Source organism: Dama dama, chromosome 8, assembly GCF_033118175.1.
Source record: "Dama dama isolate Ldn47 chromosome 8, ASM3311817v1, whole genome shotgun sequence".
NCBI classification, from domain to species: Eukaryota; Metazoa; Chordata; class Mammalia; order Artiodactyla; family Cervidae; genus Dama; species Dama dama.
Window position 1 is genome coordinate 10,935,450 of NC_083688.1, and position 24,454 is coordinate 10,959,903.

The window sequence follows — 24,454 nt, forward strand, 5'->3', positions numbered from 1 at the left end:
TACGTTAGTCCTTGTGTTTCTCTTAGGAACCAGAAGAAAAGCTGAGCTTTTTTTTTTTTTTTTAATGTTTTTTTATGAATCTGAAAGCAACGATAATGAAAAGATTGTGTTGCTGTGTCTATGGAAGTGAATTTATAATAACATGTAATGCAAGCTAGTGAGATAATCTCAATTATGTCTTTTTCTTTCCTGTTTATCATTTGTCAAAACTGTTCAGTGATTATTATATGTTCAGTACCCACAGGCCTGGCATGTTTCCCAACACAAATACTCCATAACCTGAAAGGGACACTTAGAGGCTAAACTAATGAAAGATCTTACTTTTCTCTTTGTCCCCCTCCATTTAAAAAAGTATTTAAAAAAATGCCTGCTGTGTCCTGAAAAGTGTGTTACTTGCTGAGAATATATAGACAATTTCTGCTTTCAGAGAATGTAAGAGAGACAAATGTGTGGGTAATTATAACAAAAATGATTTATACCCCTGTATGTAGAGGTATATACAAAGTGACTTTGAAAAAAACAAACAAACAAAAAAAAAACAAAGTGACTTTGAAGCACAGAAGAATGGTGCATAATTCAATCTAAAGTACAGAAAGGTAGATGTTCATGGAAGGCTTCCTAGAAGAAATGGTACATAAACTGAATTTTGTAGGAGTGGGAGTTAGCCAGATTAAGAAATAGATGGAAAGGACATTTTAGGCAGCTAGAACAGCAAATGCACCAGTAGGAAGACCTGGGCAAATATGTCATAGTTTAGGAATTCCACGTGGTTTGGAACAGGACTAACGACAGCAGCCATGGAAGAGTGGTGAGAGAAAAGTTTAAGTAGAAAGATGGGGTGCTGGTGCAGCAACACGGATGCACCTAGAGACTGTCATCCTGAGGGAAGTGAGAGAAAGACAAATATACAGTCTAAAAGGAAAGGCATTGGGCCCGGTGGCGGAGTATTTTTTATAAACTGTGAAGAACCCTGTCAGATTTGTGTTTTTATAAAGGTCATAGTGGCACCGCTGTTGAGACTAGATCAGAAAGGGACAAAACTGAGGCAGGTAAGAAGGAAATTATTAGTGTCCCAAATACACATAAAAGATGTCACTTTAGAACGCTGTGATTCACAAATTCTGTAAAGACTGGGAAGATTTATAGATTTTTTTTTGGATATAGAAGATTTTTGGCCCAACTGAATAAATCCCAGGAGAATCATTTTATCTTTTTTCTTTTTCATTCACTACAAATTAACACAGCAAATTTGGTTATTGGCAATTGGGTTTTAGGATAGGTGGTATTCTGAAGGCTCTTGGTGCCTAGGTCTGGGAACAAGATGAAAATGAGTAAAATACTTAATAGCTAATTGGATCTTGTTTGATGTAGGGCTTTTTCAACAAAAGACATTATTTTATTTTTAGGGTGAAAAAAAAATAATCAAATTTGCCTCTTGAAAGATTTTATTTGGTGGCTCCATTTTTATAGACTCTGTAACCCTAATAAAGATTAGCTTTTCAGAAAGGTTAAACTAGGAAAGGTTAAACAAGAAGGCAAAATGGTTGTCTGAGGAGACCTTGCAAATAGCTGAGAAAAGAAGAGAAGTGAAAGTTCAGGAGAATAGCAAGGAGAGATAAGAACGCTCCAGAGAATAGCAAGGAGAGATAAGAAAGCCTTCTTAAGTGAGCAATGCAAAGAAATAGAGGAGAACAAAAGAATGGGAAAGACTAGAGATCTCCTCAAGAAAATTAGAGATGCCAAGGGAACATTTCATGCAAAGATGGGCTCGATAAAGGACAGAAATGGCAAGGACCTAACAGAACCAGAAGAGATTAAGAAAAGGTGGCAAGAATACACAGAAGAACTGTACAGAAAAGGTCTTTATGACCCAGATAACCACAATGGTGTGGTCACTCACCTAGAGCCAGACATCCTGGAGTGTGAAGTCAAGTGGGCCATAGGAAGCACTACTGCAAACAAAGCTAGTGCAGGCGATGGAATTCCAGGTGAGGTATTTTAAATCCTGAAAGATGGTGCTGTTCAAGTGCTGTACTCAGTATGCCAACAAATTTGAAAAACTCAGCAGTGGCTACAGGACTGCAAAAGGTCAGTTTTCATTCCAGTCCCGAAGAACGGCAGTGATAAAGAATGTTCAGGCTACTGTACAGTTGTGCTCATTTCACACGCTAGCAAGGTAATGTTCAAAATCCTTCAGGCTAGGCATCAACAGTACGTGAACTGAGAACTTCCAGATGTACAAGTTGGATTTAGAAAAGGCAGAGGAACCAGAGATCAAATTGCCAACATCTTTTGGATCATAGAAAAGCAAGGGAATTCTAAAGAAAGATATCTGCTTCATTGACTATGCTGAAGCCTTTGACTGTGTGGGTTACAACAAACTGTGGACAATTCTTAAATGGGAATACCAGACCACCTTACCTGACTCCTGAGAAACCTGTATGCAGGACAAGAAACACCAGTTAGAACTGGACATGGAACAACAGACTGGTTCAAAATTGGAAAAGGAGTAGGACAAGGCTGTATATTGTTATCCTGCTTATTTAACTTATATGCAGAATACATTGTGAGAAATGCCAGGCTAGATGAATCACAAGCTGGAATTAAGATTGATAAGAAAAATATGAACAGCCTCAGATATGCAGATGATACCGCTCTAAAGAGAGAAAGCAAAGAGAAACTAAAGAGCCTTTTTGATGAGGGTGAAAGAGGAGAGTGAAAAAACTGGCTTAAAATTCAACATTCAAAAGATGAAGATCATGGCATCCAGTCATATCAATTCATGGCAAATAGATGAGGGAAAAGTGGCAGATTTTGTTTTCTTGGGCTCCAAAATCACCGTGGACAGTAACTGCAGCCATTAAATTAAAAGACACTTGCTCCTTGGGAGAAAAGCTATGACAAACCTAGACAGGATATTAAAAAGCAGAGAGACATCACTTTGCTGACAAAGGTCCATATAGTCAAAGCTGTGGTTTTTCCAGTAGTCATGTATGGATGTGAGAGGTGGACCATAAAGAAGGCTGAGTTCTGAAGAACTGATGGTTTTGAAGTGTGGTGCTGAAGAATTATCTTCAGAGTCTCTCGGACAACAAAGAGATCAAACCAGTCAATCCTGAAGGAAATCAACTCTGAATATTCATTAGAAGGACTGATGCTGAAGCTGAAGCTTCAGTACTTTGGCCACCTGATATGAAGAGCTGACTCACTGGGAAAGACCCTGATGCTGGGAAAGATCCAGAGCAGGAGAAGGAGGCGACAGAGGATGAGATGGTTGGATGGCATCACCAACTCAATGGACATGAGTTTGAGCAAACTTGCAGGAGATGGTGAAGGCTAGGGAAGCCTGGTGTGCTGTAGTCCATGGGGTCTGCAGGGAGTCGGACATGAGTTAGCGACTTAACAACTAAAAATCTAGGATTGGTCTCATTGCTTTGTCAGATGAGCAAAGAGACAGTTTGTTCCTGTTTCCTCTGACCTCGTGCATTGTTTCCTTAAAGTGTTAATATGTTTCACCATTAAACTTTTTTAAAAATAAGATTTAGAAGCAAAGGTATGTGTAATCCAAAACACTTCTCTTTGAATTTAGAATTATAGATTAAACCAATTTTTCCTTTAGTGCCTCACCTCCTATGTTCTGTGGTTGTGAAAGTTTGAGTTTTGAGGGAAGATAATGGTATAAAAGAGATGGATATTTCTTACATAGAAAACAGAGTAAAGTACATTGAATTACTGGATGGAGCAAGTTTGATAGAAACACCATTTGTATAGTCACCCTTGGTTCTTTTGCGGAATTACTGTTGACTCATGGTGTAACCAGGTGTTCATTACTCAGAATTTTTATTTAGTAGAAGATGAAGTATGTATTCTCCTGCACATGTACTGGAAAAGAATGTGTAGGGAGATTTCCTGTTGGAAATTTCTGAATAACTGTTACAAATGTTACAGCTATCATCGGGCATGAATTGTATTTCCACTGGATATGTGGCTGAGTATTGGTAATTAGATTTCTTTCTTACTGTCTTAAAAGGAAACTGAGGGCCAAAGAAATGAGAGTTATGAAAGAGAGAGAAGGAAGGAGAGACGTGATCCTGGCTCAGAGTCATCTCTCTGAGTCATCAGCAATGAATGCCGCTTTACTGGAGAACACCCCGTGTGTCCAAGGCCCTGTGATGGGCAGCTCCTTCATTTCTGACTGGTTCATTTCTACACATCATTGATACCTCCAGGTTCCTTAGTAGAGGCCATTTGGGACTTTGTTTTTATGGATGTTATGTGGTTTTATAAAATATTTTTGTCTTTAAGATAAGATTTCTCAATCACTTTCACTATAACTACATGAAAAAAGTACTATTTGGAGTAGAAAGAATATTAAGTGGATGTTCAGTAAGATGGAGGTTGTTGATTTTCAAGCAATAACAAATGGATCTAATTCTACATAGATCTTTACACTGAGATAAAACCATCCTTCTTTAGGCTTTAAGTTGTTATTAATAGTCAAAGGCTTTACTTATGTGTTACCAGGAAAGGAAATCGTAATTCAGCTGTTAAAGGAAGAGTATCAAAGATTGTGAGTATAAATAGCTCAATAGCTTGTAACTGAACAAAAGGAAACTTTTTTTTAAACTGTCAGTGTTTCTTCGGAGTATACTGCCTTTAGTAGTTGATGTTTAGTAGTTGGTGGCATGGAGAATAGATACCACATGCTGATGAAATACTCTGTTTTGTTGTTAGTGGAAGACTTATAAGTGTGCTTTAAAAATCCTTTGGGTTCGCCCTGTCTGATAGAACTTTGTGCAGTGATGGAAATGTTCTAGATCTGCACTGGCCAGTGTGGTAGCCATGTGTGAAATGTGGCTAATACAATTGAGAAACTGAACTGCATATTGTGTTTAAATGTATTAATATTAATGTAGATAAATAATCATGTGTAAGAGGCACCACGGCGTTAGCACATCTTTTAAGTATTTGAGAACTGACCAGCCCATTTGATAACCCTTACTTCACTGACCAGTCATACAGTTCAGTTCAGTTCAGTCTCTCAGTCGTGTCCGACTCTTTGCAGCCCCATGAACCACAGCACTCCAGGCCTCCCTGTCCATCACCAACTCCCAGAGTTCACCCAAACCCAAGTCCATCAAGTCGGTGATGCCATCCAACCATGTCATCCTCTTTCGTCCCCTTCTCCTCCTGCCCTCAGTCTTTCCCAGCGTCAGGGTCTTTTCCAGTGAGTCAGGTCTTTGCATCAGGTGGCCAAAGTTTTGGAGTTTCAGCTTCAATGTCAGTACTTCCAGTGAACACCCAGGACTGATCTCCTTTAGGATGGACTGGTTGGATCTCCTTGCAGTCCAAGGGACTCTCAAGAGTCTTCTCCAACACTATAGTTCAAAAGCATCAATTCTTCAGTGCTCAGCTTTCTTTATAGTCCAACTCTCACATCCATACATGACCACTGGAAAAACCATAGCTGCAATTATAGTTGCAATTAATATTTATTTTTAATACATTAATTGAAGAATGTGTTGCAAAGGCCTCTACATATCATCTTCCCAATGAGGCCCTTCTGCTTGCACAGTTTATAATTTTATTCCCTCTCTCTCAGCCCGTCCTATTTCCTTTCCCGGAATAATTTTTTTTATAGCAGTTATCACCATCTAACACACTAGTAAGAAGCCATAGGTTTTTCCCTCTTTGTATCTAGTGCAGTGTTTCCAACACCTAGAACAATACCTAATGCTTTAGAGGTGCTCAGGAAGTATTTGTGGGATGAATAAATGAGGATTGTAGCTTCCCAGTGATAATACCCCAATTCATTAAGCACTTATTTTGCATTCTGTGGCAAGCATTGAGTTGGATTAGCTATATTAAGTGCACCATGGCCGCTGTTCTCTGTAATAAAGCATTTCTTGGGACCATTATTTGAAACAGAACACTGAATTGGTTAAGTCATTAGTTTGACTTTGCTGTAGAATTTCAGAACTCTTAGGAAGCTTGGCATTAATTTGATCCAAATACCTGATGTCACATAGTGGGTTAACGTTTCATCAGTGTCATTTGTATCCTCTTCTTATTTCCCTTTTTCCCTCATCCACACAACTTGTGAATCTTTTTGCTCAACTATTTTTTTCCACATCCGCTCATCTGCATTCAGCTAATTCTCATTTTCCTCTAGGCTTACCTTTCCCACTGACTCTACTTTACTGTGAAGACCTACCTAGTCCCTTAACCCAGGCAGAGAGACCCTTTTTCTTTCTTAACTGAAACTTTCCTGTTCACTCTAATTTTTATTACTAACTCCTCAAATCTAGAAACATCTCCTGACCACTAGGGCACCCTTAAGTACTTACTGTCTTTGGGGGAAAAAAAAAAAAAACTTTAAGAGAAAACAAAAAGAATTTCAATAGCTTGAATTCCCTAGCCTGAGGTCTTTTGTTCCATGGATCTGAAAGCAGTCCTGCTGGCATAATTTCAGTTTCTTTCTCCCATAAACACAGTCCAACATATTGTAGGCTTGTAAACATTACATTGCTTCATGCCTGTCATATATATAGCCTTGGTGATGTAGAAGCACATCAGAACCTCTCCCATTTTTTAAGAAACTGTGATGCTTAAATGTAAACATTGTGGGGCCATTTAAATATGTAAAGAATCATAAGTGGGGCAAGAAGAAGCCAAATACATTAAGCACCTTCAATCATCAGACTAATAATTTAGAGATTTCTCTTATTTAATCCTCACAAAAACTCTGTGTAATTATCTCTATATCATATAAGTTAAGTAACTTGTTCAAACTCTCTTAATCAGTAAATGGAAAAGCTGAAATTTTACATAGTTACATATATGTAATTCCAAAACCTTGCTTTTCTCTCTGGTAAACCATGCAGCCTTCTGGGAGTGGGGGCAGGCAAGGGACAAGAGTTGCCGTATCTGATGTAGGATAGGTGGCAGGGTATTCATTTTTTGCCTCCAATGAGCAAGCCACAGAAAGAAAGCGGTGTTACTGGGTGTCAGGGGTGGCAGTACCAGTGGCTTCCCCTTAACTTTAGCCTCTGTCTTTCAGCCTGTTCTTCCAGTTACTTGAGGTAGATGTGCTTTCTGCTTGAGCCCAGCTAGCAGTTGTGATTATATGAGGATCTATGTAAACATTTACCTGACATGTTTGTCTTCTTTGAAAGTTGTTACCACTTGCAAAGCTGTAAATTCTCAAAAACCATCGTAAGATGCCATTTTTTTCCCCATGGAATTGAGAGTTTCACAGCAATTCTCAAGATTGTTTAGAATGATGGATTAGTCTGTGGTCTTTATATTTATTCCATCCTTCATCTGTGATACTTTTCACCTTAACTGCCTTTGGTTACTATGGGGTTGGCCAAAAAGCTCCTTCAGTTTTTAAGTGAAACTGAAAGACACATTTCTCATTTTCACGAAGAACTTTATTGAACAATACACTCACCATTTTGTTCCACTGCCTTCTGCTATTTTTCAGGCAACCTCATAATTCCATCTTCTCAAAACTTTTTATCTTTCTGAGCAAAGAACTTTTCCAAGTGCCTTTTACAGACTTCCAGGGAATTGAAATTTTTTTCCATTTAGAGAATTTTGTAAAGACTGGTATAAATGGACGTCCGGAAGGTGCAATGTCTAGATAAATCAGAACTTCCCAGCTAAGCTGTAACAGTTTTTGCCTAGTCATCAAAGAAACATGGTCTTGCGTTATTCTGATGGAAGATTGTGCCTTTTCTGTTGATTTAATTCTAGATGCTTTTCATCGAGTGCTGCTTTCATTTGATCTGATTGGGAGCAGTATGTCATAGTTAATCATTTGGTTTTCTGGAAGGAGCTCATAATAGAGGACTCCCTGTCAATCTCATTATATACGCAGCATCACCTTCTTTGGAAAAAGACCAGCCTTCAGTGTGGTTAATGGTGGTTCATTTCACTTGCCCCACGATCTCTTCCATTCTACATTATTGTGCAGTATTCACTTTTCATCACCCCTCCTCATTTTTAAAAAGGGAACATTTTCATTACATTTAAGTGGATAATCACATGCCGAAATACAATCAAGAAGGTTTTTTTGTTTGTTTGTTTAACTTCTGTGGAACCCACATGTCAAATTGATTGACATAATCAAGCTGGTGCAAATGACTTTTCAATGCTTAATTTGGATATTTTTAGTATGTCAGGTGTCCTCCACCTGGTGTAGCATTGATTGTTCTCAAGTCACATCTCAATTGGATTTCTGTTAACTTAACTCATCTACCTGACCTTGGAGCATCGTCCAAGGAGAAATCTCCAGCACAAAACTTCCCAAACCACTTTTGACACATTCAGTCAGTCACAGCACTTTCTACATAGACTGCACAAATCTCTTTTTGCGTTTCAGTTGCATTTTTACCTTTCTTGAAATAATAAAGCATAATATGTTAAAATATTGTTTTTTATTCCATCTTTAATATTAAAATGGCTACACAAAAATTCACCAATTCTGATTTTTTTTAATGCATACTGATTTAACAGCTGTCACAGTACAAGCCAACAAAATTGTTTCGAATGAAGTAAAAGACAATTGAGTGCTACTACAGCCATCTTACGGAGAAGACCTAATGAACTTTTTGTTCAACTTACAGGTGCTATGAACAAAGCTTAAAGTTGAGGAATGCTGTTTCCTCCATTGTACTGAAGGTTAATGAATACCTTTTGCATGTCCACTGTGCGCTAAGTTGTGCCAAGCATTGAGGGTTTCCGTATAAATACATCATGGTTCCTGCTCAGTAGAGAAGTCTGAAGATCTTTGCAGTTTGTTTTTTGTTGTAGTTGTTCATTTGCTAAATTGTTTCTCATTCTTTGCAGCCTCATGGACTGCAGCGTGCCAGGCTTCCCTGTCCTTCACTACCTCCTGGAATTTTTTGCTCAAACTATGTCCATTGAGTTGGTAAAACCATCCAGCCATCTCATCCTCTGTCAACCCCTTTTCCTCCTGCCCTCAGTCTTTCCCAGCATCAGGTTCTTTTCCATTGAGTCAGCTCTTCACGTCAGGTGGCCAAAGTATTGGAGCTTCAGCTTCAGCATCAGTCCTTCCAATGAATATTCAGGGTTGATTTCCTTTAGGATTGACTGGTTTGATCTCCCTGCTATCCAAGGGACTCTCAATAGTCTTCTTCAGCACCACACTTAGAAAGCATCAATTCTTTGGCACTCAGCCTCCTTTATGGTCTAATTCTCACATCCATACATGACTACTGGAAAAACCATAGCTTTGACTATACAGACCTTTGTTGGCAAATTTAGGGTGATATATCTGGTATGATCAGTCATGGTTGTCTCTTTACTCTTCCAGTGTTATCTCTTGCTGCCTTGATATTTTTCTCACCTCTGTTATTTCTTCTATGACTAACTCAGATTTTAGAAGTCATTTAATTCACAATATTTTCTCTGATCACTCAGGAGAAAGTAGATACCTCCACGCCCACTAGTATGTGTTTGTGTAGCACCTAAGTACTTATCATGCTCTATTGTAGATCCTATTTCTTTGAACTGTAAGCACTTAAGGACAAAAACTATTGTTTTTAGTTCCGACACATTTCTGGGCACATAATCAGTGATCAGTAAATCTTTGTTTGAATTCTGCTTGAGTAACTAAGAAGAGACTTGTAATAGTGGAAGCAACATTTGAACCAATTCTTAAAGGATGAGTAGGAGTTCCCTAAGTGGATAAGGAAAAGAAATTCCAAACTAAGGGAGAGGTTTATACAAATAGATGAGACAATGAAGTGTTTACAAGTAACTCGCAGGGCTTTCTAATTTCACATGGAATTTGAGATATAGGTTATTGTAGGATGTTATCTCCTGTTCAGACTGAAGCAGAAACTCCAATACTTTGGCCACCTGATGTGAAGAGCTGACTCATTTGAAAAGACCCTGATGCTGGGAAAGATTGAAGGAGGGAGGAGAAGGGGACGACAGAGGATAAGGTGGTTGGATGGCATCACTGACTCAATGGGCATGGGTTTGGGTAAACTCTGGGAGCTGGTGATGGACAGGGAGGCCTGGTGTGCTGCAGTTCATGGGGTCTCGAAGAGTCGGACATGACTGAGCAACTGGACTGAACTGATCTCCTGTTCAGAACCAGCCAGAGTAGATAGAGTTAGGTGGTTGGAATAAAGAATAGAAAGCTGCTCCCTCCCTCAATTATATACCCAGAAGTTGAAAATTAGTCTTTGATTTGAATATGTGTCTGTTTGAGCCGATAATTTCTCTCCGTGGACCTTTCCCAGAGGAAAGTGATTTTCTTCCCAACCTCTCACTAAAGTTCCTTCTTAAGACATCTCAAGGGAATTCCCTTGTGGTCCAGTGGCTAAGACTCTGTGCTCCTGATACAGGGGGGCTGGGTTCGATCCCTGGTTAGGGAACTAGATCCCACATGCCACAACTAAGACTCTATGCAGCCAAATAAATAAAAATAAATGTTTAAAAAAAAAAAAAGACATCTCAAACTTAAGTGGTATGCTGAATTATGCTGAGGGAAATGTGATCGAAATAGTGAAGAGCTCACTCTCCTAGGTAATCTAGTTTATACTGATACTTCAGCATAAAAGTACATTTATATGGAAGCATTACACTTTTTTGATTGATCTTGTAAACTGTTGAAAATATAAAGCATGTCGTCACATTATTGTCTGATGTGCTAGCCAACAGGAATCAAACCTGTTGTAAACGTCACTGAAGGTTTTGAGTGCTCACCCTTGTTTGCTTAGAAACGGTTCTTCAATAAAATGAGACTGGTTAGAGGGCTTCAGTTTCTCTCTAAATCTAAGCTGTGGGGTTTCCCAGGTGGCTCAGTGGTAAAGAATCTGCCTGACAATGCAGGAGACACAGGTTCTATTTCCGGGTCAGGAAGATCCCCTGGAGGAGGAAATGGCACCCCACTCCCGTATTCTTGCCTGGGAAATCCCATGGGCAGAGGGACTGAGGGCGACAGTCCATGGGGCTGCAAAGACCTGGACACGACTGAGTGACCGTGCGCGCGCGCGCACACACACACACACACACACACACACACACACAAATCTAAACTGCAGCTTAGATTCCTTTGCATATTAAACTTCATAAGGCCTCTTTTGCTCTTTCCCTAAATAAAATCGGAAGAGATTCACAAATTTAAATCAACCACTTGCCCCATTCCTTGAGGCAACAATCTGTGGAAGAAAAGTATTCTAAAAGAAAGCATCCTATTAAGTAAGTAACTGTTAGTCGCTCAGTCGTACCCAACTCTTTGGGACCCTGTGGACTGCAGCGCTCCAGGCTCCTCTGTCCATGAGATTTTCCATGCAAGGATACTGGAGTGGGTTGCTATTTCCTTCTCCAGGGGATCTTCCCAACCCAGGGATCGAACCCAGGTCTCCTGCACTGCAGGCAGATTCTTTACCAACTGAGCTACAAGGGAAGCTTATTAGGTGACTCTTAAGAGAGAGTTGTCTACTTCTTACAAAGTTGAAGTGAGAGTTGCCTTTGCATTTCTAAAATATAACCCATGGAAAACTAGAATGAACTCCAGGCCTTATTGTTAAATTTTAAAGCCATCAGGGGGCCAATATCTTCCCCTCTCCCCACTTGTCTACTTCTGTTGTTACAGAGTAAATATTGAAGACTCTCTAGCTATCTAGGGATTAAGACTTTGCTTTCCAATGCAGGGGGTACAGGTTTGATCCCTGGTCAGGGAGCTGGGATCCCACATGCCTCACCACCACAAAACCAAAGCATAAGATATTGTAACAAATTCAAAAAAGACTTTAAAAATGGTCTACATCAAAAAAAAATCTTAAAAAAAGAACATAAATATTGATTGTTAGAATGAAACTGAGACATGCTGGTTAGGGAACATTTGTTGGTTTGGTATATCAGTTCAGTTCAGTCCCTCAGTTGTGTCCAACTCTTTGCAACACCACGGACTGCAGCAGGCCAGGCTTCCCTGTCCATCACCAACTCCTGGAGCTTGCTCAAACTCATGTCCATTGAGTCAGTGATGCCATCCAACCATCTCATCCTCTGTGGTCCCCTTCTCCTCCTGCCTTCAATCTTTCCCAGAATCAGGATCTTTTCTAGTGAGTCAGTTCTTCCCATCAGGTGGCCAAAGTATTGGAGTTTCAGCTTCAGCATCAGTCCTGCCAATGAATATTCAGGACTGATCTCCTTTAGGATGGCCTGGTTGGATCTCCTTGCTGTCCAAGGGTCTTCTCCAACACCACAGTTCAAAAACATCAATTCTTTGGTGCTCAGCTTTCTTTATGGTCCAACTCTCATATCCATACATAACTACTGGAAAAACCATACCGTAGCTTTGACTAGACGGACCTTTGTTGGCAAAGTAATGTCTCTGCTTTTTAATATGCTGTCTAGGTTTTTCATAGCTTTCCTCCCAAGGAGCAAGCGTCTTTTAATTTCATGGCTGCAGTCAGCATCCACAGTGATTTTGGAGACCAAGAAAATAAAGTCTGTCACTGCTTCCGTTGTTTGCCCATCTATTTCCCATGAAATAATGGGACCAGATGTCATGATCTTTACTTTCTGAATGTTGAGTTTTAAGCCAGCTTTTTCACTCTCCTCTTTCACTTTCATCGATAGGCTCTTTAGTTCTTCTTCGCTTTCTGCCTTAAGGGTGGTATCATCTGCATATCTGAGGTTATTGATATTTCTCCCAGCAATCTTGATTCCAGTTTGTGCTTCATCCAGCCCGGCATTTCACATGATGTACTCTGCATATAAGTTAAATAAGCAGGGTGACAATATACAGCTTTGACGTACTCCTTTCCCAGTCTGGTTTGGTACATAGGTGACAGAATTAGAATTTCTGAGAGATTTGTCATTGTTGTAGAGTATGGACTTCCTTGGGAAATGATTCTATCTTTAGGAAATAAATATATCCTTAGCCATTTTTACAAGAACCAAAGTGAGTCCTGGAGTTTGAATTAGGAGACTTGGGTTTTAGTGCTGTCTCCGAGCAAAGCATTTAACCTCTTGAAACTTCAGTCCTTCTTTTATAAAGAGTAGGAGGCTGAGCCAGATGATCACTAAGATTCTTTATTGAGTCTTTGAGTTTACTGTGCATGTATGCTCAGTCACTCAGTCATGTCTGACCCTCGGCGACCCCATGGACTGTAGCCCTCCAGTCTCCTCTGTCCATGGGGTTATCCTGGCAAGAATACTGGAGTGGGTTGCCATTTCCTCCTCTAGGAGATCTTCCCAACCCAGGAATCGAATCCAAGTCTCCTGCAGCTCCAGCACTGGCAGGCAGATTCTTGATCTCTGAGCCATCTTGGAGGCCTTGGGTTTATTACTATTTTCAAATACCCAAGATTAGCAGTGAGCCAAGTCAAGCTGGGCATTTAAATTTGGCAGATGGTAAACAGTAGCCATATGAGATGAGGATCCTTAAATCTATCTGTTTTACTCTTTTTTAAAAAATTTATTGTTGGCTCTGCTGGGTTTTCATTGCTGCATACAGGCTTTCTCTAGTTGAGGTGGGTGAGGGCTACTCTTCCTGAGTGCGTGGCTCCTCACTGGGCAGCTTCCCTTGTGGAGCCCTAGAGCGCAAGCTCAGTATTTGCAGCCTGTGGCATGTGAGATCTTCCCTGACCCAGGATTGAACCCATGTCCCCTGCGTTGCCAGGCAGATTCTTAATCACTGGACCATTTGGAAACTCCCTGTCTGTTCTATTCGTGTATGGTTCTGTCAGCATGAACTGGATTCTGTAGTAGAGTTTCCGGGCTCTGTGTGTGTGTGTGTGTGTGTGTGTGTGTGTGTGTGTGTGTGTTTAATGTGCCTGGTTTGAACTAATTCATGATAATCCACGCATCTGGGTTATTCCATCTGCTTAATGTTTCTGTGTGTGTGTGTGTGTGTGTGTGTGTGTGTTTAATGTGCCTGGTTTGAACTAATTCATGATAATCCACGCATCTGGGTTATTCCATCTGCTTAATGTTTCTGTGCACCAACCCTGCTTGTGTTCAGATTTCCTCCTTGGCCTGCTTCTTCCAGTTTGCTCTCTGGATTCATGGTACAGAAATGTCATCCTCTTCCGTTTCTGACTAACCTTTTGGTAATGGCTGGGTTTTCTGACTTGTACTTTGGCTGGCTCTTCCTGACCTAAGCTGTCCTTTTTGGCTTGTTTTTTCACTATAACAACAATGATGAGTATTGCTTGCATTTATTGAGAGCTTTCCATGAGCCAGACACATTATAAAGTGCTTTATTTCTGTTTATGTCATTTAATCCTTATTACTGCCTTGTACTGCTAAGTATTGTTATGCCCACTTTACAGATTAGGTAACTGAGGCCCAGGGAGATGAAGTAACTTGCCTAGTGTTCACAGCTAGTAATAGAGCTGGAATTAAAATGTTAGTCTGCCTCCAAAGCTCATCTTCTTAAACTATATGCTGTGTTGTCTTCATGATGATGATAACTATGATACGTTGAGCGTCTGCTAGGTGCTGGGGAATGTTTTTCCCACCTTTGCTTCCGCAATTTGTGATAGTCAGAGGTGCTATTGCACATGGTGTGCTTTTAGGCTAATAAATGTAAGGGCCAGCTTTGAAGGTATTTGACATTCTTATGTTGGAGCATTCTTTCAATGTAAAATTACAATGTATTTTTCCTTTTATTCTTTCCAGTTTTAATGGTCAATATCATAATTTTTTTACTACTATTACTAACAACTGATTTTTGTCCAAGTGTACACATTTTTTCTTACTGGTGCCTTAGCACTGTCATTTTCTTATTCCTTGGTGGTGGTGTAGTCACTGAGTTGTGTCCAACTCTTGCAACCCCAGGGACTGTAGTCTGCCAGACTCCTCTATTCATGGGATTCTCCAGGCAAGAATACTGGAGTGGGTTGTCATACCCTCCAGGAGATCTTCTCTAACCCAGGAATCAAACCCAGGTCTCTGGCATTGCAGGCAGATTCTTTTACTGATTGAGCTACGAAGGCAGCCTCTTATTCCTTACCTTTGCTATTTAATCAAAAGCAGATAATGGGAGGAATTTCTTCAAGGTCCAGTGGTTTAGACACCACATTTCCACTACAGGGGGCACAGGTTCAATCCCTGGTGGGGGGACTAAGATCCTCATGCTGTGAAGCATGGCCACAAAATTAAAAAAAAAAAAAACCACACAGATAATAGAGATAAGATAATGGGGAAAGAAGAGCAGTGGTAGTGAAAGGCAAGGGGAAAATCCAGATACTAGAAATCTTCCTGGAATCTGAGTTTGCAGAACAAAGATTTAAACTAAAAGCTCAGTTTCAGGGGTAGCTGTCTTTTGTTAAAGGAATATTAGGGCTTTGACAAACACAGGATTCGACCTCACTAGCTTTAGTATTCTTATCTGATAATAAGGTAAATAATATATTCTTCACAATTCCTGTTTAGTTTTGGTGATAATTAAACGATATAGACAGTGTAAAGCTCCTTAATATAGTGCTCAAAATTATTAGTTCCCCCTTTACCATCAGATGTTAAATTCATTAAGTTGTATCCTTAATATTTATGTATTTGGCTGTATATAAATTAGTTATATCTGAATAAAAGAAAAATCAGCATGCAGGCTGACCCTTCCATTGCTGCCTATGGTGATTGTCGCAGCATGCGGGGCTCAGTTCAGTTCAGTTCAGTCACTCAGTCATGTCCGACTTTGCAACTCCATGGACTGCAGCTCGCCAGGCATCCCTGTCCATCACCGACTTCCAGAGCTTACTCAAACTCATGTCCATCGAGTCAGTGATGCCATCCAACCATCTCGTCCTCTGTCGTCCCCTTCTCCTCCCACCTTCACTCTTTCCCAGCATCAGGGTCTTTTCAAATGAGTCAGTTCTTCGCACCAGATGGCCAAAGTATTGGAGTTTCAGCTTCAGCATCAGTCCTTCCAATGAACACCCAGGACTGATCTCCTTTAGGATGGACTGGTTGGATCTCCTTGCAGTCCAAGGGACTCTCAAGAGTCTTCTCCAACACCACAGTTCAAAAGCATCAATTCTTCGGCGCTCAGCTTTCTTTATAGTCCAGTGCTCACATCCATACATGACAACTGGAAAAACCATAGTTTTGACTAGACAGACGTTTGTTGGCAAAGTAATGTTTCTGCCTTTTCCTATGCTGTCTAGGTTTTTCATAGCTTTTTTCCCAAAGAGCAAAGCATCTTTTACTTTCATGGCTGCAGTCACCATCCACAGTAATTTTGGAGCCCAGGAAAGTAAAGTCTGTCACTGTTTCCATTGTTTCCCCATCTATTTGTCATGAAGCGATGGGGCTGGATGCCATGATCTTAGTTTTCTGAATGTTGAGTTATAAGCCAGCTTTTTCACTCTCCTCTTTCACTTTCATCAAGAAGCTTTTTGGTTCTTCTTCACTTTCTGCCTTAAGGGTGGTGACATCTGCATATCTGAGATTATTGGTATTTCTCCCAGCAAGCTTGATACCTCAAGATTATTATTGAACTTAAGCAGAAAGAGAAGTACTACAAGTTGTTGTTGTTCCACTGCTAAGTCATGTCTGACTCTTTTGTGACCCCATGGACTTTAAGCCCTCCAGGCTCCTCTATCCGTAGGATTTCCCAGGCAAGAATACTGGAGTGAGTTGCCTTCTCCAAGAGATCTTCTCAACCCAGAGATCAAACCCACATCTTCTGCATTGACAGATAGATTCTTTACCATTGAGTCACTAGGGAAACCTGAAGTATTATGTAATATCTTACAAATGTTTATTTCAATTTTACTATTTTAGTAGGCCAGATTTTTCAGATATATTTCTTTTTATTTTTAGAAAAAGTCTATTTAGTTCTAAAGTATTGTTCCTAATGTTATTAATTCCCAGTACACAAATCTCATTCTTCTCTGAGTATGCTCTCACAGGTAGGAAATACAGTTTTAGGGCAAGCAGTGAAGAGTCAGAATGGTCTGATTTTGAGGCAAGCCTGTGTCTAGAACACACCTTTGAGTGGACTTCTGCTCCCATCAGCCTGCTTATGCATAACCCTGATGTTTTTTGGGTGATTAGCTTAAAATTAAATTAAAGTCTTTGGTAGTCTCGCTTTGTTACTGGGAGTCTGGGACGTTGTAAGCCAGCTCAGTGTCAGGAAAAGTAGGTGTGGACTTTCAGGGCTGTGCCTGTCCGCAACTAGAATGTGGTTGGCAGTCTCCTCCCCTTCCTGCCCTGGAGCTCTTCACAGTGTGCACTCTGGAATGACAGGCATTCCTGTGTGGAGAGAGCCAGCGCGAAGGCATATTTGTGAGAACCACCAGTGCCTGGCCCGGGCGGGATACAGGGAACCAGAAACTCCCACAGATTAACTGCCCTGGTGCCGTGTCCGTGTCCTGATGTCTGGCGGTGACACTGAGAGAGGCGTGCACGACCCCTCCTTATGTGGATTTATCATTTAAGAAAAGTTTGCTTTGGTCCGGGACAATTTGCTGTTGTGAGACACATCAGACAACATAATCATGGGGCAAGCTGACATCTCCAGACCGGTAAATCCAGATGGAGCTGGTGAGTAATAGAAGGCAACGAAACAAAATCTTGACAGAGGCAATGCAGATTTACAGGTGAAGTTGCATATTTTATAGGAATTTGAATGTGAGGATTTTGATTTAACTTTAGGATGTTTAATCACTTTGTGAAGAGTAAATGAAGAAATATAAGTTAATTTTTCATTCATTTATATTAATTTACAAGTCATAGTTTTGTTTTACTTGATCCTTTTGGACTTTTAAGATAATATTGCTAGTAAACCATCTGTTAATTTCTTACCCTTGCAGAAAATAAGTGCTACAGGAACTCGTGGTGTTTAGGAGTCAGTGGTGTTTTACTGCTGTTTTACAGGACTTGAACTGTTGATATATACATGTGGTATAGAACTAGAATTGTTGACTTCTATAAACAGGACATGTTTTGTTTTGGTTTGATTTGTTTTTTTGGCCGTGGCATGAGGGATCTTAGTTCCCGAACCAGTTCCACTATGCCCCCTACAGTGGAAGCACAGAATCCTAACCACTGGGCTGCCGGGGAATTCCCAACAGGACAATTTTTAAGATTTGAGTTAATTTTTTAGACTCAGTTGTACATTTTCAAATAAGTCTCCAGCTTCTGCCATTGTGCTGGTGTTTCCGTTTCTCATAAGGCAACACTTGGTGTAAACATTTCTGAAGTCAGTGCTATGCATTTGAAGTGTTATTGTCTCAGAAATAGCTGGAGACCAGGCTGATTATTATAAGTATAGCCAGAGTTTCAAAGAATATAAGTGAAATGGAAGTTCAGTGTCACTGAGACTCATATTCCTAACATTGTGGGGTTTTGTATAAGATGAAGATGGAAAGGTGGAAAAGATAGATTTAAGTGGATATTCATTAAAGGGTTGTTAAATATAAACAGAGTGGGGAAAAACCTGTGAATCATTTCTTGACATTATACTTTTTTAAAAAAGGTTTATACCTTCTTATACCTTCTCTTTGATTTATGAAGCACCATAAAATATGTTCAGTCCCAGACTACTTTTTTTTTCCCCTGGAAATAAAAAATGTTAGTGATTTTAAAGAAAGCCATGAAGTGTGGGAACACAGGTAACAGTCCCAAATGTGTCGTGTGATTTAATGTAATTTCATTTCTAGAGGTGTATTTTCCCCTGAGAACTTGCCAGACGAAATTCCTACAAAGTAATTTTCATGTTTTATTGAAACTTGGGCATGTCAATTGCAAAGTAAGCCATTCAGCCACAGATTTTTAGAACTGAAGTCAGAACTTGACTGACTTTACATGGCTCACCAGGGCTGAGTCCATATCAATTCAGTAGCTCACTTTTTTTTCTTAATGAAATATTTTATAGGTAGAAAAGGGTATAGAGGAAAATATAAAGGACCCTCTGGGGCTTCTACTTATCTTAAGAGATGAAATTAAAAATGGAGATATTTCCCTCCCATCCCCTCTTCTATGCCCACATTCCCTTATGATAGCATTTTGCTTCTTTGCTCCCAGAGGTAACCACTCACCAGAATTTAGTCAATTCCCTTTTGGGCCTCTAAATTTTCCTGTGGTTTCTACTACAAAGATAGTTCTTTGTTAATAAGTCAGGATATAAATCATGCTAGGCATTTATCTATGAGATGGAAATGAAAAGTCTTTGAAAAGCAAGAAATGGGTAAGCAGATGCAGCTTACTAATGAGTGGTGATATTTATGCAGAATGCCCATTTAACATCTAATACTAGACAAAAAATTTCATCTCAATAGATAAAATTTGTAATCTTTTCTGCCTATAAAAAAAGTAGGACTCATCACTCATCATTCATCAGTTTTTCTGCCTACCAACAACCCTAATAAAAGATTTCTGAAGTAGAGATTTCCCTGATGGCCTAGTGGTTACAATTCTGGGTTTTCACTGCTATGATCTGGGTTTAATTCCTGGTTCTTGAACTGAGATCCTACAAGACGCACAGTGCAGCCGGGAAAAAAAAGACCTATGAAGAAGAAATAGAGATCACTCGGTACCTAACTAAGGCTTTTATATTCTGAGTTTAACTTTTGGATTTTATTTCCTATTATCTATGTAATTCAAAGGTAACGATAAGCTATTTTCATGGACAGACTTCATTTTATCATTTATAATTTGGGATGTATTAAATTTGAGCAAATCAGGACCAGGTGTTGACGGCTCAACATTGATGACTTTGAGAACTATACCATTACTATAAAGTCTTTTACCAAATATAACAGTTTCTTCATGAAATTTTAAAAGCATTTCAATGGGTAGGTGTCTGGTAAGAATATTTTACCAGATTCTTTGGAAAGATAAATGTAGAAAGTAAATTAAGACCTAAGTCGTTCGTTCAAAGTTCTCGGCCTGTAATATAGAAGTTAGTTTTGAGCTTCAAACTTGATGGTACTGGGTTTGGCAAGCCAAGTGATGCAAAAATAAATGAATGAATGTATTGATTTCTTATTATTTTCAAGGCACTGTGAATGTGGCAGACTCTATGGGTATAATTCCTGTCTGTGCCTTTCAGAAGTTTACTTTCTAGTTAAGAATTGATAATACTGGGCTTCCCTGGTGGCTCAGTGGTAAAGAATCTGCCTGCCAATGCAGGAAACACAGCTTCAGTCCCTGATCCAGGAAGATCCCACATTCCGCGGAGCAACCAGGCCCGTGCACCACATCTGTTGAGCCTGTGCTGTAGAGCCCAGGAGCTGCAGTTTCTGAAGCTGGAGCGCCGGCAGCCCCCGTGCTCCACAACAAGAAAAGCCACCGCGGTGAGAAGCCCGAGTACCTCAAGTACCACGACTAGAGTAGCCCCTGCTTGCCGCAACTAGAGAAAAGCCTGTGCAGAAACAAAGACCCAGCACACCCAAAAACAAACAAATAAATACATTTTTAAAGAATGTAAAATATTAAAATTTTTACATATTTTAAAATTTGTATGAGACGTATTCCATTTTTTAAGGTTATTAGACACCCATGGCTTATAATGGAAGTATCAAGGTGTTAACCAAGAAGAGTCTGCTTTCAAATAAATAATCTTTGCAGGAGAACTCATATGCAAATTTATGAGGTGTTATGTAAAGTAAAAATAAGTATTTTTACTGTAGGTTCTTTCTAACAGGTGAGCCAATAGAGAATTTAAATGCAGAATAAGACTTTATGCTGTGGTGTCCATTCAAGGACATAAAGGAAATAGTTTTCCTCAGCAGTTTCTATAAAAAAAAAATCCTAAAATGAAATATATCTATAGGAGAGGTCTGTAGGTTTACTGAGATAGGGACTTCCCTGGCAGTCCAGTGGTTAAAACTCCATGTTCCCACAGTGGGAGGCACAGATTCGATCACTGATTGAGGAACTAAGATCCTGTAAGCCATGCTCTGACCAAAAATAAAAATTACTGAGATAAAACTTTCAAATAATACTCTGTAATTCTCAATGTAAAAGCTGTTTCTGTGTTCACTGGAATCCTTTACTATGTTATCATATTAAAACAAACAGCGAATTATCACATGTCCCTAAATTAGGAACAAAGAATTTTAATAAATTCTACCCAACCATTTAGTCTAGAATTTCCTTCTCTTTCTGCCTTTCCATTCCCCCGTCTAGCTCTTTTTTGTTTGGCCCCATCGTGTACCTTTCACTCACTAATCGCCCTCTTCCCCCTGCCACTTTTCCTTTGTATAAGGATCTGCTGCATCAAAAGATATTGTACTTTCATATTTTCTCTTTCCTTCATTCTGTTTCCATCAGTATTTGATTTATTTTGCTCTGAAATTTGTTGTTGTGGGTTCTTAGACATGAAAATAGGAGTGGTTTGGGGAAAGGTGCTTTAGAAATAATACTGTTATTTGGAAGCAATGTCAGTAAGGGGATTGGCGGATGAACAAATTTTAATATAGTTATATAACAATATTAACATGGAAATGAATAATAGATGGACTAATTAAAAATAAACTTCTTCACTTGAAAGAACACTTGGCACTACTTGGTCATCAGAATTATCAGACGTTTCTCATACCTATCTAGACCTAAAAATAAATGCTTCTAAGAAAGAAGGAAAAGGATTACTTTCTTCATGTGATGCAAGACTCAGGAGAAAGTGATAGGGGTCTGTCATGAATGCCTTAAAGGAGTTTCTGTTGTTATTGAATGTAGAATACCAGTCAAAAATTATTTTCTGAATAGCCGATTGTCACAATAATGTATTCCTTCTTTCTACTTGCTGATTAATTTTGAGAGGTTTAAAGTTTTTTTTCTATGAGAGAATATATTATCTGGCACCTCACTATAAAAACTTTCAACTTGCAACTTTTATCAAAAAATTACACACATCCAATTTGCCAGAGTAAAGCACCATAATTTCTTGGTGCAATTATGGTAAAAGAACTGTTTTCCTAGAGTTGGAATCTCAGACCTAATTGTACCTGCAGGTACAGAGAGAGGTACAGAAGAGAGCTGTCTTCTTGAGTGCTTTCCCAATTCTATTTCCCAAAGGTCAGAACGATGCAGTATTTCCAAGGGAAGTAATGGGCCTGTTGCAGACAAAGCCTGCTTTGTTCATTAGTGGCAGGTTTTGCTTTCTGTAATTTTGTTGCAGTTTTCTAAAACAGTTTTTTAAATCCAATAATAATCCTCTTTTTGAAGGCAAAAGCAAGTATAAGTACAATAGTGTAAGTACTATAAATTAGTGTTCTCCATTTACAGAGTTCTAATGCTGTTAAAATGCTTGTATAAAAGCAAGATCTGTTTCAAGTTAGATGGGCATAAAAGGAAATTAAACAGAATCATGAGATTATAAAAATAATTGGTCACAATGTATGTGTAAATCAGATCATTATGCTGTATTCCTTGAACTTAAAAAAGATGATTGGTGCCTCTTGATAATGGAATATGTGTATCTCATTGCACAAAGCTATGTTTTTTTTTTTTAAAGCTATGTATTTTTAAGTTTTGCACAATAACTGATTATTAAAAGCTTTGTGGGTAAAAGGAGAATTTTCTACACTTCAAATTCTATATATTTTTAAAAACTCAATAAGGTATAAGAAATAGATCTCAAACTAAAAGACAGTCCCAGTAAGTTTCTTGCTTATTACTAAACCTAGTGAAGGGTAATGGGTAACTAAGACTGTCTTGAAAACTAAGTTATCGGTCAACTACAGTTGCCTGTGCCTTAACTTGCCTTCCAACTTGGATGACTAAGAATTGGCTGTAAATCAGATTCTAAGATGAACTAGGCTTACTGTTTAACCCTGTTTTATCCTTTATCTCTAGCAAGTAATGTAGGTATAATATGTATCCAAGCAACTAGTTAATGGATATTTTATCTGAAGATGAAAAGTGCTAAGTAATTTTTTAATAATACTATACGTTTATTTACATATCACCTCAGAAATTCATCTGGATCAAGTGAGCCTGAGCTAAAAACATTGAGTTAAATACTGACCAGGAAAAAACTGAGGGTTGAAGAGCCAACTGCTAGAACTCTACATAATACATAAGAAATAAGTCTAGGACTTCCCTTGTGGCCCAGGGGTTAAGAATCTGCTCTGCGGTGTAGGGGACACACATTCAATCCCTGGTCCGAGAGGATCCCACGTGCTATAGAGCAGCTAAGCCTGTGTGCCACAACTACTGAAGCCTTCATACTCCAGGGCCCATGAACCTCAACTGCTGAGCCCGTGGGCTGCAGCTCCTGAAGCCCATGCACCTGGAGCCTGTGCTCCACAGCGGAGAAGCCACGCAATGCGAAAGCCCCCAGTGTGCAGCAACCAGAGAGCAGGCCCCACTCACGCACCTAGAGAAAGCCAGCACGCAACAAAGACCCAGCACAGCCAAAAGTAATGCATAGTTTAATTAGTTACATTTACAAAAAGAAACAAGTCAGTGAAATGTGAGGTGCTACAACTTGAAGGAGGGAGTAAGCAGTTTAAGCACTGGGGCACAGTTTCAAGATACTATTGAAGCTTCAAACTCCAGACTGTAATTTAGTTAGGTATCTTGCACTCCTAACCTCCACCCCCTCCAGAAAGCACCAGGACCTCCACAGCTTTCTGGTGGCCTGCAGCTACGTGACTTCTTTGGAACACACAACCATAAAACTATAAGCAGCATTCTACACCCTGTTTTCTGGCAAACAAAGGGAAACATGAGGGAAAGCACCTTCTTTTGGCTCTCATGGAAAACAGAATGGGACCATAAACACATTTTAAGTTCCGTAATTAATTTAAACAGAAACGATGAGACCCAAATGTGACTCCTGTATTTCTTCTGTGAAATTGATAATAGGAGGGAGATGGTCGTAAAATCAGAGTTGTTGAGAACAAATGTTTGGTTGATGTGCAAATTCACTTATGAGTGGTTTCAAACTCATGCTCTAAGTTCTTTATTTAGGAGTACAGAGACAATATTTGAGGTGTAATTGTATCATTAAAATTTTTAAAAATGGTTTCTAGACATCTGAATTATACTTTTTGTTGTATCATTTATTCATCCATCGGTTTTCTTTCTTTCTACTGCAATTTTCTAAGTGGTGCAATTGAATTTTCTTCATGTCAGACAAAAATTCGTAGTAAGAAACCTGAACAGTTTTAAAGCTTTCAAGAATGCTACGGAGATTAGTGACTTCAATTAGATCTAATCAGCCACCCCTATCAAGGATTTGTGCATACTTTAAAACCCTTCATTCCACAGCTGAAAAGCTTACACCTGGTGAATTTAGATTACCATTAACTTTGTTCTCTAGCTTCATGTATCACTATTCCAGATACCAAAAAAAATGGCCTTGAATGGTTTAATTTGCTTAATACTTCAGACTGTGATTTTTATGTGGTAAATAATTTATTTTTATAGGAACCTAATGTTTAGGAAGAGTTGTTTTCCATTGTGTATTTATGTATATGCTGAACTTTATTAACTGTCATGGGCTCCCACT

The 24,454-nt window shown here is 39.3% G+C and overlaps 1 protein-coding gene across 10 annotated transcripts in view; it reads left to right on the forward strand.

The window, feature by feature from the left end:
* The window catches only part of PHACTR4 (phosphatase and actin regulator 4), a 100,278-nt gene that overhangs the window by 39,779 nt on the left and 36,045 nt on the right, over positions 1-24,454 (forward strand). Inside the window, exon 1 of one of the 10 annotated variants that reach the window (XM_061148363.1) lies at positions 17,346-17,538. The exons of the other annotated variants lie outside the window; for them this stretch is intronic. Coding sequence (XP_061004346.1) covers positions 17,493-17,538 — 46 coding nt within the window. The 5' untranslated portion in view covers positions 17,346-17,492. Of the gene's footprint in view, positions 1-17,345; positions 17,539-24,454 lie in introns of those variants that run through there. 10 annotated transcript variants of the gene reach the window in all.